General features: G+C 46.2%; 2 protein-coding genes across 3 annotated transcripts in view; one reads left to right on the forward strand and one right to left on the reverse strand.

Moving 5' to 3' along the window:
• ARIH2 (ariadne RBR E3 ubiquitin protein ligase 2) overlaps positions 1–7,971 on the reverse strand; it is a gene marked incomplete at its 5' end in the record, with an annotated part of 47,959 nt that extends 39,988 nt beyond the window's left edge. Inside the window, 3 exon segments of one of the 2 annotated variants that reach the window (XM_034777753.1) lie at positions 3,330–3,674; positions 6,527–6,613; positions 7,578–7,971. In XM_034777753.1, coding sequence (XP_034633644.1) covers positions 3,330–3,578 — 249 coding nt within the window. 2 annotated transcript variants of the gene reach the window in all.
• A 4,615-nt stretch (positions 7,972–12,586) lies between these two features.
• The window catches only part of SLC25A20 (solute carrier family 25 member 20), a 22,241-nt gene continuing 21,896 nt past the window's right edge, over positions 12,587–12,931 (forward strand). The window contains 1 exon segment of the mRNA XM_034777755.1: positions 12,587–12,886. Within this exon segment, the coding sequence (XP_034633646.1) occupies positions 12,702–12,886 (185 nt within the window). The 5' untranslated portion in view covers positions 12,587–12,701.

Genomic DNA, 12,931 nt, shown 5'->3' on the forward strand with positions numbered 1-12,931 from the left:
AATGTCCAGTAACAATTTGTTTCAGAAAGTGGAGGATGTAACCATGGGGATGGCAATTTTAGACTTGATTCTAACTAATAGGAAGGAATTGGTTGCAAATCTGAAGGCAACTTGGGTGAAAGTGATCAGGAAACTATAGAGGCAACAGAATAAAGATAATGGATTTAAAAAAAGACAACTCAGAAGTGATATGTAAGGTCCCATGCGAAGAAAATCTAAGGGAAAAAGGAGTTTGGGGGAGCGGTGAGCTTCTCAAAAAGATAATATTAAGGGCACAAGAGCAAACTATTCTGAGGCGAAGAAAAGACAGGAAGAATAGTAAGAGGTCGATATACCTCCATCAGCTCTGTATTTACCTGGAAAAAAAAAAAAAGAGGACAAATAAATTGCAAAGCAAAAGTACAAAATAGCACAAACATGTAGGGACAAAATCAAAGTTACATCTCACAAGGGACATAAGGAAATAACAAGAGGTTCTTTAAATACATTAGGAGCAAGTGAAAAATTAAAGAAGTGAAGGGGCACTACTTAGAGGGGAAGGAGAGCTAATAACGGATTACATCAAGAAGCTGAGATGTTTAATACCTATTTTGGCATCAGTCTTCAGTCTTCACTAAAAAGGTTAATCATAACCAGATACTTAAAACAATAAATATTAACAAGGGGGAAGGTATGCAAGCCAAAATAGGAGAAGAGCCAGTTAAAGAATATCTAGATAAGAAGATGTTGTCAAGTCAGTAGTGCCTGATGAAATTCATCGTGGCCTTGTCAACTTAAGTGGTAGTGTAGACGTAAGTTATGTCACTCAGGGGTGCAAAAAACTCACCCCCCTGAGTGAAGTCACTTACATCAACTTACTGCAGCGTCTACACCACGCTATGTCGGCAGGAGACACACTCCCATCAACAGCTTCCGCCTCTCCTTGCAGTGGAATAATTACATCAACGTCCGAGCGCTCCCATTGACTTATTGAGTCTTCGCCAGAGCCGCTAAATTGACGCCACTGCATCAATTGCAGCAGTGCTGATTCTGCCCTGTAGCAAAGACAAGCCCTTAAGGTACTTCGGGAACTAGCTGAAGCAACGCTGGAACCATTCGTGTACATCTCTGAGAATTCATGGAAAAAGAGGTGAGGACCCAGAGGACTGGAGAAAGCAAACATAGTAGCTATCTCCAAAAAGGGAAACAAACAAAGAGGACCTAGTCAGCTTAACTTCAATACCTGGAAAGATACCAGAACCAATTATTAAACAATCAATTTGTAAGCTCCTAGAGGACAGTAGGGTTATAAGGAATAGCCAGCATGGATTTGTCAGGCGCAAATAATGCCAAACCAAGGTAATTTCCTTCTTAGACAAGGTTACTGGCCTAAGAGATAGGACACAAGCTGCACATGTTACATATCTTGATTTTAGTAAGGCTTTTGATATAGCTCATAAGAATGTCACATGGGACAAACTATGGAAATGTGCTCTCACGTTTTACTAACTTCATCTAGACCACAACTGGTTGAAAGATTGTACTCAGACTAGTTACCAATGGTTCGCCGTCAGACTGGAAGGACGGATCTATTGAGGCCCGGCAAGGGTCTGTCCTGGATCCAGTAATATTAAATATTTTCACTAATGACTTGGATAATAGAGTGGAGAATATGCTTAAAAAATCTGCGGATGACACCAAGCTGGGAGGGGCTGTTAGGTCTTTGGAGGGCAGGATTAGAATTCAAAGGACCTTGACAAATTAAAGAGAATTGGTCTGAGACCCTGGGTTTTTTGCCTTCCTCTGCAGTGTGTGGCATTGATCACTTGATGGTTTGAACTAGAGTAAATGATGGATTATCTGTAATTTAAAAGTCTTTAGATCAAGATTTGAGGACTTCAGTAACTCAGATTATAGCATATACAGGAGGGAGTGGGTGAGGTTCTGTGTCCTGTGATGTGCAGGAGTTAAGACTAGATGATCATGATAATCCCTTCTGGCCTTAAAGTCTATGATTTTAAAGATGAGGGCAACTGTTGTCTTCACTGTTTTAATACAAATTCGATGCTGTCCGCAGGTCTTTGTAAACACAACCCTCGGTGCGTTGTGGAAAAGAAAGGATATCCTCTGATTTTAAACTGAAAGTCTAGTGTTTTCATTCATTTGATTCAATGGACAAGTCACTTATACATTATGTGTCACCCAGGCACGAAGCAAAACAGCCTTTTCTAAATATTTACTGAATCACTTAAAAATGACAGTGACTGGAAGCCAGATCCAAGTTTGCCCCCTCCTTTTGTCCACTTTATCTAGAACCTGTAAGGGATGAGGAAACTGAGTAGAATGTAAATGTTCTAAAAAGAATAATGTGACCAAGAGCCAGTTAGCTGTGGTAGGGGAGAATTGTTGAAGTGGGCATCAAGGACAGCAGGATCAGATAAAGGTGTGGGTGGCATGTTATGCTGTACTGCTATCACAACATTAGACAACTTCTGTGAAGTTTATCTCCAGCTTCCCGTGGCTGAGGGTCCACATCACAACATGACACCATTACATCTGACACAACATGGCAGACTTGTTGACAGCTTTAGCTGAGGTGTCAAGGTCTGAAAGCATCTTAGAGACTGAATTCTCATCTTACTTCTATAAATTGCCCCTCCATGATGGGAAGGAAGCACATTGGTAGTGCAGTGCAAGAAAACTTGCATTGCTACTAGCCTGTAATATACCACCAGTTGCACAAAAGGGATAATGTAGTCTCTCTTGAGCACTACTTAATGTCAACGGGCTGACCTACAGAAGTGAAAATCTTCTCCAAGGAGGAATTAGTCATTAGTATAACAGCAGATAAGCTCACCACCCTTAATCAAATTGCTTGTCAATGCAATGATAGGGTTGGTGCAGGAGATCTGAGCTATCTTTCTGAAAGTCTATGATTACTCTCTCTCAAACTGGCAGGGTATTTGTGTTGGGCTTTATGCTCTTAGCATTGTTCAGAAAATGACTGGCAAGAGGTAAACACAAATAGCTGTACTTATGTTTATTGTCTGTGATGTCTTTTCATACTTTTCTCTTTGCTTTACCCTGTTGTTTTAGAACTCTCCAATAATATTAATGAAAAGTTTAGCTCTGAAAATTCTCACAAAAAGGTTCTGTAAATAGCTTTTGATGATCAGCCCCCAGACACAGCATGCTGTAGTCTGTATAAAGCCCTGAGTCAGCTCAGAACTACTAATCTTAAACACCACCCTCATCAAGTAGTGATCCAACTCAAATTTTTGATCAATATTTGCCGTTTCAGTCATACAGCCTTATATGCACACCTCATGAATGCAGAAACATTTGCTCACCTTTAATGTGGAGGCCAAGCTGACCATGTGCTCATTCAAGGTGCTCTCCGACTCCTTGTAAGTCAGGCAGGTAAACTGATATTCTTCTGGATCAAAGGCATCTGCTCCCTGCTGCTCCACATCATTAGCTACCCCAATATAATAATCCTCAATATCCCCAGGATCCTCATCCTCCTCTTCCTCCTCGCAGTTAGGGTCATAATCCTCTTCATTGCTGTCAGAGCCCTGGCTGTTCATGTCCACAGACATCTTAGTGCCCCGCCAAACTGCAGACCAGGAAAGCAACCACAGCTTCTCTTTCTCCGCCACACTTTATCACTCCTTTGAATTCATCGGACTTGTCTCCTAAATGGGGGAGGAACAATTTCTTAGGCACAAGAAAAAAAAATATTAACAGAATATTTTCATACCACACAGATGATAAAACAGTCAGAAATGCACTGACCTGATGCTGAGCTAGAGAGCAACGTTCTATCATGAAGGTCCCTGACTAGAGATCAGCTCTGACTTCTGCACCTGCAAAACCTGGGCATGTCTCACTAGTGTGGTTCTCAACCAGGGCTTACTGCACTGTTTCCTAGCGCTTCTATCAGGACTTAGAGGTCTTGTCATCTGGGAAATCGCTGTATAACCTCTACCATACAGTTTGGTCAGGGATGTAACTAGATCATATCTAGTACTTCACATCTTCAAAATACTTCAACTATTTCTTACCCCCTTCATGTAAGGTAGTGTGGGCACCTATGGGAAATGAGTTGTCCCAGGTCACGGCAATTCAGTGGAGACCCCAGGAGCCCATGCTCAGTCCCTGCTGTCTCTGGAGCATAGAATTTAACTGGCAGCTCAGACTGAGAGGGGGGAGAGAATCCTAGAGCTCTGAGCTGCACACAAAGCAGTGGCCCAGAAAGGCAGGAGCTCCTCAGTATGTTCCCTTACTTGGAATTTGGCAGACATGCCTTGGCTTACTCTTGGCTGGGGCCTTCTATCCAAAGAGGAGAAAACTACAGAAATCAGTCCATTTTCTTGACATTCTCAGTAAAAATGAATGTTTAGCTACTAAAATTACACGAAAGGATCAACATAGAAAAATTATGCTTAACATTCTCATTGCTGTTGGCAAAGTAGTCAATTTGATCTTAGTTACCTGTCTTGCACAACTTCTACTCAAGTCACCAATATAATGACCACCATGTATTCGTTATAAAGGAATCATCAGACAGCACAAGCTGATAAATCCTTGAGTTATGAGTATCACAAGCTAGGATCTAACCAAGTTAGTTTGGTCTCAAGAGGGTTTATATTAAACACAAGAAAAGAAAAGAGCTGGAATACACTGATGTGACTGAGTTTTACACACAAAAGATTTTAAAAATTGCAGTTACTTCCCATGGGAGTATAAATTGGGCCCCTTGCATATATGTGGTATTTTGAATTGCTGTTTGATGTTGTTAACTTTAATCTTTTAATATATATGTGCAATGTGGCAAGTTACTGTTGCTGTGGGAACCAGAACTTTGAATTTCCTGACTTTAGTGCATGGACAACCTCAATCACAGCACTTCATTATTTTCCTCCACTCTATTTGTTTCCTGATTTAAACACATGTGTTAGGTACTCTAAGTCATTCAGGAGCAGACTTAATATATAATCAGAGGCACTGCAGTCATTTCAGCAGATTTAAACCTCCTCCAATAGGAGAGAATGAGAGTTGGAAGCTAGTCACATTAGCCTGCTGAATTCTGTTCTCTATACCCATAACATACCTCATGATTTCTTGACTTATCTGCAATGTGTCACATCCACTTTTTTTTTTATATATCATTCAGTTTCCTCTAAAACCAAAGGATGGAGGGTCAGGATTATGGAGAGAGCATTTAGGTTGTGGTATAACTTTATTTTGCCAAATTACGTGGAACTCTGAGTAATAGTCTTCAGTGAGTGATGTTCCCATACCACAACATTGATACTATAGTGATGAGCAGAACAGAAACGCCAATAAAACGTGTTAGTCAAGTTGCCATAGACAAATATTCACCTTTTCTGCCAGATGAAAAAGACACCAAATCCAAGTAATTAAGTTACATCATTGAGAAATCATCCATATAATAGATTCTAAAAGCAGGGTCTTCCAATGCCATATGAAACCCCTTAGGTACAAAAGAGTTCTCAGGCTTCCCCAAATGGAAACATTCAGAAATTAAGGGAAGGAGACAAATGGGCTTCTATGGAAAATATCTGGAAAAGCTGATGTATTTGGTAAGTATGTTTTACGTGCAGCTAATGTCTCTCTTGTTGGGTTTCCACTGTGGGCTCTCCAACCAAAGATTCCTCAATACTATATTTCATAATCAATGCTGAGTTCTGCTTTTGCCAAGTCCAAAGCAAATATATACTTACTCACACACACATGTTTTGAGCCTCTCCAAGAAAAGGTTAGTCACAGATTAAGGCCAGAAGGGGCCACATTATGATAATCTGATCCCCTGCAACAACACAAGCCATAGAACCTCACTCAGTAATTCTTGCATAGAGCCTGTACCTTCTGTTTGAGCGATGCACATCTGTCTAAAAGATATGCTAGTCTCCAGGAATCTAGAACCACCCAAGGGTAGTCCTTAATAATCACGCATATAAAGTCTTCAAGAATCTAAGTGTTATGCCAGTTTTATCTAGCAGATCTCATAGATCACTCAGGACAGACAGACATTACTAGTTAGGAAAGCCTTCAGTCCTACCCAAGGAGTCATGCACCTCCTGTGGAGAAAGAAGAGCTACGTTTAAGTTATGATCCATTTACTACTTCAACATACGGGGGGTTTGCACTGATGCCGTGGGATGTTTTGGGAGTAGAATAAGGGCCTTATGTAATAACTAAAGAGTTGTATTCCACTCGGGGGAGAATGCAAGACTTTTAGGAGTGGTGATATTTCTGTCCTTCGGGGACATTTGCCTATGCAACTTCCCTGATTTGCATTAGCAGCTGCATGTACAAATCAAGAACATAATAATATGTCTGAGTGAGTTGACACTGGACCTGATATAGATTTGGGAATTCACACCTCTTAAAGCCATTTCAAACTAAAACAGTCATACATCAGTTCACTTTCATTAGATTTTCTACTCAAGGATGTCAAACTTAAAAAAAAAAAAACTTGCATTTTGCAGATGCTGAACCTGTCATGGACCGAAACACTTACATCAAGCAGATAGCATCCAGCCAGTAGGCCAAGAGTATGCCACTCCTGTCACAACCGTGGGAAAGGATTTCCCCTTCAGCATGCCTGCTGAAGTTAGAGTGCCACATGTGGAGGATAGAAATCATTATCAAATTAAACAGAATCCTTTCAGACCTAATTTCATTTAGCAGCACTACAACACAGATGGACTAAAGGCCTATAGTAAATTACACTTAAAGTTTGCACATTTTCAAGTTACCCTATATAAGGGTACACAGCACACAATTTTATCTGAGAAACCCATTAAACCTTTTCTAAAGAATCAGTGTATACTGTGCTGCTCACTATGTCCCTTGGACTACCACTACCATCTAGCACACAGGTGGGGGAAGGCTATATTCCATTGTCCTACCACCAGGACCCCTACACAAAGAGACACATACCAAACATCCCTTGAGGGAGAAGGGCAAGACAGGTTTTTGGTGCTCTGAAGGCAGCTGGTTGATATTAATAGGTCCCAACCACAGCATATGCAGGCTGGGATGATACCGGGTAGGTACCTACTCCCAAAGGTTAGAATGACTCAGTCAACTGGGAGCCCAGCCCATCAGCGAGGCTAACACTCAGGGAGAATGAGGTCCCCCCATGAGAAAATGGCTAGGAAGGGCCAAGTAAAGACAGGGCCATTGTATGGGGGGGCGCTCCCTGCTACCAGTAGTAGCCTCACCCAGCACAATTTGGCTGTGGGGAGGCGGACCTAGCTCCCAAGAAGGGGGACACCACACAGCCCACCCCTAGCCGGAGCACAGGTTCTGGGGGGAAGCAGTCCCCAGGGAGGGGGGCACTGCATACCCCCCCGGGGGCACAGCCAGGCTGGGGGGAGCAGCCCCCAGAGAGCGGAGCACCACCCAGCGCCTCTCCCCCCGCCCCGGCGGCTCCGTGCCGGGCTCGGGGGGCGGTGGGACACGGCCCAGGCCCTACCCCTCCAGCCGCGTCCCGCTTGCGCCCGCGGGGGCGCAGCCCGGCGCCCGGCCCGTCTCCTCAGCGCCGTCCCGGCTTCCCGCCGACTTACCGGGGCGGCGGGGCGAAGGCCGCGGGGGGCCGGGACCACCGGGAAGAGGGGCTCAGCTTCCCCCGGGCTCCTGCTGCCGGGCCGCTACTGCCTGCGCACCGGAAGTTCGGGCGTCCAGCAACACGTCATTTCCGCCGGCGCGGGGGAAGCCAGGGATGCGGCGGGGCCGGGGCCGGGGCCGGGCATGGTCCGAACCATTCGGGAGCCCGGGCTGAACCATTCGGGGCGGGGGGGGGTTCGCTCGGCTCCCGGGGCCGGGCGGGGTCACCTCGCCCCCCGCTGCTGGGGCCCGACCCCCGGGCCCTGCCCCCGCCTCCCCGCCTGTCTGACCCGGCTCCGGGACCGAGCCCCGGCCTCCCCGCCGCCACGGACAGTGCTCCCGGCCCCGGGACGGACCCAGTGGGTGAACCGCTGGGACCCCGCCTGGCTGAGCCCGGCCGTAACCCGCCGGAATTGCTGTCTGAGCCGGAGCGGGCCTTTGGGGACATCAATCCGATCCTGGGTTACAGGTTCCCAGCGAGGGAGCAGCCGCCGTGCCCCGTGGGAAGTTGTTTCAAACATGCTTCTGCTCTGCGGTCTGAAATCGTGTAGTGTCAGCGTCCCGCCATTGACTCGCATTGCCCCTCTGTCTGCTTGATTGAAGAGCCCCTTAGCAAAGTATCTGTTCACCCCATCAGTCCTTACAGACTCTTTTACCAGAAGGCCTGTTTTCCAATTCCTTAATCATTCTCACTGCTCTTCTCCGAACTCTTCCCAATTTATCAACATCCTTCTTCCATTGTGGACATCAGAACTGGACACGGTATTCTAGTAGGAGTCTCGCCAGTGCCAAATATAGAGGGGATATAACTTCCCTACTCCAAGAGCCCCATTTATACATCCAAGGATGGCATTAGCTGTTTTGGCAACTGCATCGCATTGGGAGTTCACTTTCACATGATTCTCCATCGCAATCCCCAGATGTTTTTCAGAGACACTGCTTCCCAGGATGGAGTCCGTAAGTATGGCCAACATTCTGTGTTCTTAGATATGTTTGTTTGGTCAAAATAATACAAATATTCTATGCTTACATGCAGCTTACCAAACAATGCAGATCGCTCTTTAACAGTGACCTGTCCTCTTGATTATTTATCAATTTGTGTGTCATCTGCGAACTTTACAGTGATGATTTTATATTTCCTTCCAGGTCATTAATAAAAATGTTTAATAGCAAAGGACCAAAAACTTGTTCCTTGTGGGACCCCATTAGAAACACACGTACTCAATGATGATTCCTCATTTACCATTACATTTTGACACCTATCAGTTAGCCAGTTTTTAATCTAATTAACGTGTGCCATATCAACTTTGTCATTCTAGTTTTTTAATCAAAATGTCTTGCAGCACCACGTCAAATGCCTTCCAGAAGTGGAAGTATATTTCATCAACGGTATTATCTTTATCAACAAAACTTGTAATCGTATTTTAAAAAATGTTATCAAGTTAGTTTGACAGGATCTGTTTTCCATAAACTACCTACCCTTTTTTAACTCTTTATTAATCCAATCCTGTATCAGCTGTTTCATTATTCTTCCTGTGAGCAATGTCAGGCTGACAGGCCTATAATTACCCTGGTCATCCAATTTGCTCTTTTTATAAATTGGCACGACACTCACATTCTTCTAGTCCTCTGGAACTTTCCTGTTGTTCCAAGACATATTGAAAATCAACATTAATGGTCCAACAAGCTCATCAGCCAGCTCTTTCAAAACTTTTGGATGTAAGTTATCTAAACCTGCAGATTTAAAAATGTCTAATTTTAACAGCTTCCGTTACGAGTTGCTATTGCAATGGAGTTTCATTGTCACTGTATGATATGATTACATAATCTGTTTTTTTCCTAAATACAAAACAAATATTTATTTAATATTTCTGCTTTTTCTGTATTATTACTAACAGTTCTACCATTTCCATTTAGTAATGAACCAGTACCATTGTTAGGATTCTTTTTGTTCCTAATACACTTTCAAAATGCCTTCTTATTGTCTTTAACTTTGCTGGCCATATGTTTCTTCTATGTTTGTCCTTTTGCTTCCCTTATCAATTTTCTATAATTCCTATCTTCTGATTTTTTATTTATTGCTATCAACTTCCCCTCTCTTCCATTGCATTGATGTGGCTTTGTTCTCTCTTTACATAGATTCCATAAGGTTATAATTAATCTTCCTTTTCACTGATGGCTTTCACTTCCTTAGTCCTTCAGTGCTCAGTCTTAAGATGCTAGGAGACGATCAAGAGAGAGGCTACAGTGCCCTCATGTTTTCTAACTTTGGCCCTGATAAGACTTATTCATGCTCACGGACAATCAAACTGCAGCACTGATCAGAAATGCTTTTTCCCAGCTTTTCACTTTGCCCTTTCTTCTCAGGTACAGACTTGACCACAAGGAGCTATGCTTTTGATATATAGCATAAATAACATTCGTGAGCAGGAATCAAACCTGGGACATTCAGCACCGAAAAGGAGTGCTTGAATGAGAGCTTACTGATAGCAAACACTCCTCTAAGTCAAGTGGTAAGTGGCAGGGTCTTATTCTTGCTAGGGCCTGGTGCTAGAGTGAGACAAGATCACACACTTGGCTAGTGAATCACACTTTTACCACTTCTAGACTGAATTATTGCCATTACTTTGGGCTAATCCTGAAGGCAATTCAGAAACTATAATAACCAGCTGCCTTCCAGTTAGGTAGGACAGACTAACATAAGCACATCACACCCATCTGTTGTACTCTATCTTGTCGTCATATCCAATAGTGGGATATCTTCACAGAAAGAACAGCTTTTGTTTTGCACTCCGTCACAGCAGTTGCATTCTATAAAGATACTCAAGCTAATGGAGTCCAGATTTGTACATGCAAATACTGGGGGCAGGCTATTCCCACTGGAGGGACTTTAGCTGGGAATCCACAACTGCCGGAGACCAGACTGAGTCCAAGACTTGCCATCTTTAAAGTGTAAGAAAAGATTCACCTCTTTCAGCAAGCCTTCTCCTACAGTTACGTTTGCTGCAGTCCCTTGTGGGCTTTCTGATGACATTAACAAACCACCCACCATTACCTGAGAATAATATAAAAGAATTGCAGCTAAATACTGCACAGCTGTTGGGTCATTATTCCTTATACCCCTTACTAAAATATTAAATTGGCTGGGGAGCAAAGGGACTCTGGGACACCTCCTGGCATTGCCATGCGAGAATTGTGGGTTCAGTGTGACCTTCTGATTGCCTCCATGGGATGAGGGAGACTAGGCAGCATGGGCAGGCCGGAGTGACTGAACATCTGTATCAGGGCCTTTTGGATTGATTAGAGACTAACAGTCTCTGAAGAATTTCACTTTTTCAACTTGGCCTTGTCTACACTTGGAAAATTATTACAGTAGAACCTCAAAAATATGAATGCCAGAATTACAGACTGACTGGTCAACAGGACACCATGTGAAACCGGAAGTAATCAATCAGACAGCAGAGACCAAACAACAAAGCAAATACGTACTGTGCCTGTATTGCATCTTAAAGGTAGGCACATCCGGGCTCCCTGTTCCCACTCCCCACACCCTGGGCCCCCACTTACAGCTAGGAGTTGAAGATGCTGAGATTCTCAGGCAAAGCTGTGAGCCCTGCGCAGAAACCGCATCAGTGTCTGCACTGCTTTCCTGTAAGACGTGAGTGCTGTTTTCACACACAACCCTCTCCTGGGGTGGGGGCGTTGTTTTCACACACACACACACACACCCCGCTGGGAGGGGGGTGCTGTTTTCACCACCACCCCTCGGTGGGGAGGGGGACAAGCTTGTCCAGAAGGAAGCTACCTAGCTGCCTCTGGAACTGGCCCAGAGTGTGAACTGCTGGAGGCGGAGCTTTGTTTTGTTCAGAGTTATGGACAACCTCCATCCCCGAGGGGTCTGTAACTCGGAGGTTCTACTGTACCCATTTTCCAGTAATGAGTCAGCCATGCTTTACTTTCAGTGGTGTAGGTACCGGTGTTGACAGGGTTCAGATGCTTTAATTACAGTGCCAGGAAAAGCCAGTGGTAAAAACACTTTCAGCTGTGTCAATGTTAGTGTTTGCATCACTGCTCCAAACCAGAAACAAATTTTCCTCTCTGAGGGCAAGAGCTCCCTGCTATCAGCTCTCTGAGGAAGAGGGGGTTCCTAAAACTGTATCAGGAAAATTGAATAGCAGCTAGGCCTTACCCCTACTCAGACACACCCCTCACACCACCAGACACGGAGATGGAGTAGTTTATGTTACAGGGACCCCTCCGCAGATAGTTCTTTCTAAAGCATGGCTAGTTTTTCTTCACCTATACTCTCATGAAACTGACCACAAAATGACACTCACCAGAATTAAGGGAGACACGTGCTAAAATATTGCTTGATGACAGCATAGCAGTTATGCCCCACTGCTGCTCTCCTGGGGAAATTAAAGACGGTTATTAGCCGGGAGGCGAGACCCGGCCCCTGAGCTGGGGAATAGCCCCAGAATCCCCCCGTGGGATCGAGGGGGAAAGGACAGAGCCCCAGGAACACGTCATTTGGCCCAGTGGCTTTCCGACAAGGCACAACTCAAACCAGGGCCGGGCCCAGGACACGTGGGGCCTCCTGAGAAGCGAGGCCCTGGGACCCTGGTGCGGGCCGGGATTCCCCACGGCCCTTCCCGCCCCGCCCCGCCCCGCCCCAGAACCGCGCCCGCTCCCCGCAGCGCAGCCCAGGCGCGTTCCCACGAGGTCGCGGGGCCAGTGACAGAACGCCGGGAAATGGGCGGGGCCCCGCGGGCCCCGGGGCTTTACAGGGCGGGAAAAGCGCTCCAGGGGCGGGGCTCGACTCGGGCGCGGGGGGACTCGGGACGGGGACGGGACACAGCGACGCAGAGCAGGAGCCGGGCCGGAGGCAAGCGGCAGTAGAGCGCATGCGCATCGCGCCGCCGGCCCGAGGGAGTCCCGGCAGGCCAGTCCTCCAGTGTCCCAGCATGCCCCGCCCCCCGTGTCCCGCCATGCCTTGCGGCGCGGGACTGGGGTAAAGGTCAGCGCGAGAGCTCCGCTGCTGGGCGCTTTGGGGTTCTGCGCAGGGCTCCGCTCCCGCCGCGGCCATGGCGAAGCAGCCGCAGCCCATCAGCCCCGTGAAGAACTTCTTCGCCGGCGGCTTCGGCGGCGTCTGCCTGGTGTTCGTGGGGCACCCGCTGGACACCATCAAGGTGAGCCTGGGGAGCCAGGGGCTGCCCGGGGGGGGGAGGACTACAGCTCCCGGCCTGCCCCCCGCGGGGGGGGGACCGGAGCCCCCGCGCGGCGGGCACCAGCGGAGGGCCGGGGGGTGGCCGCC

The sequence above is a fragment of the Trachemys scripta genome, chromosome 7, assembly GCF_013100865.1.
Source record: "Trachemys scripta elegans isolate TJP31775 chromosome 7, CAS_Tse_1.0, whole genome shotgun sequence".
NCBI lineage: Eukaryota > Metazoa > Chordata > Testudines > Emydidae > Trachemys > Trachemys scripta.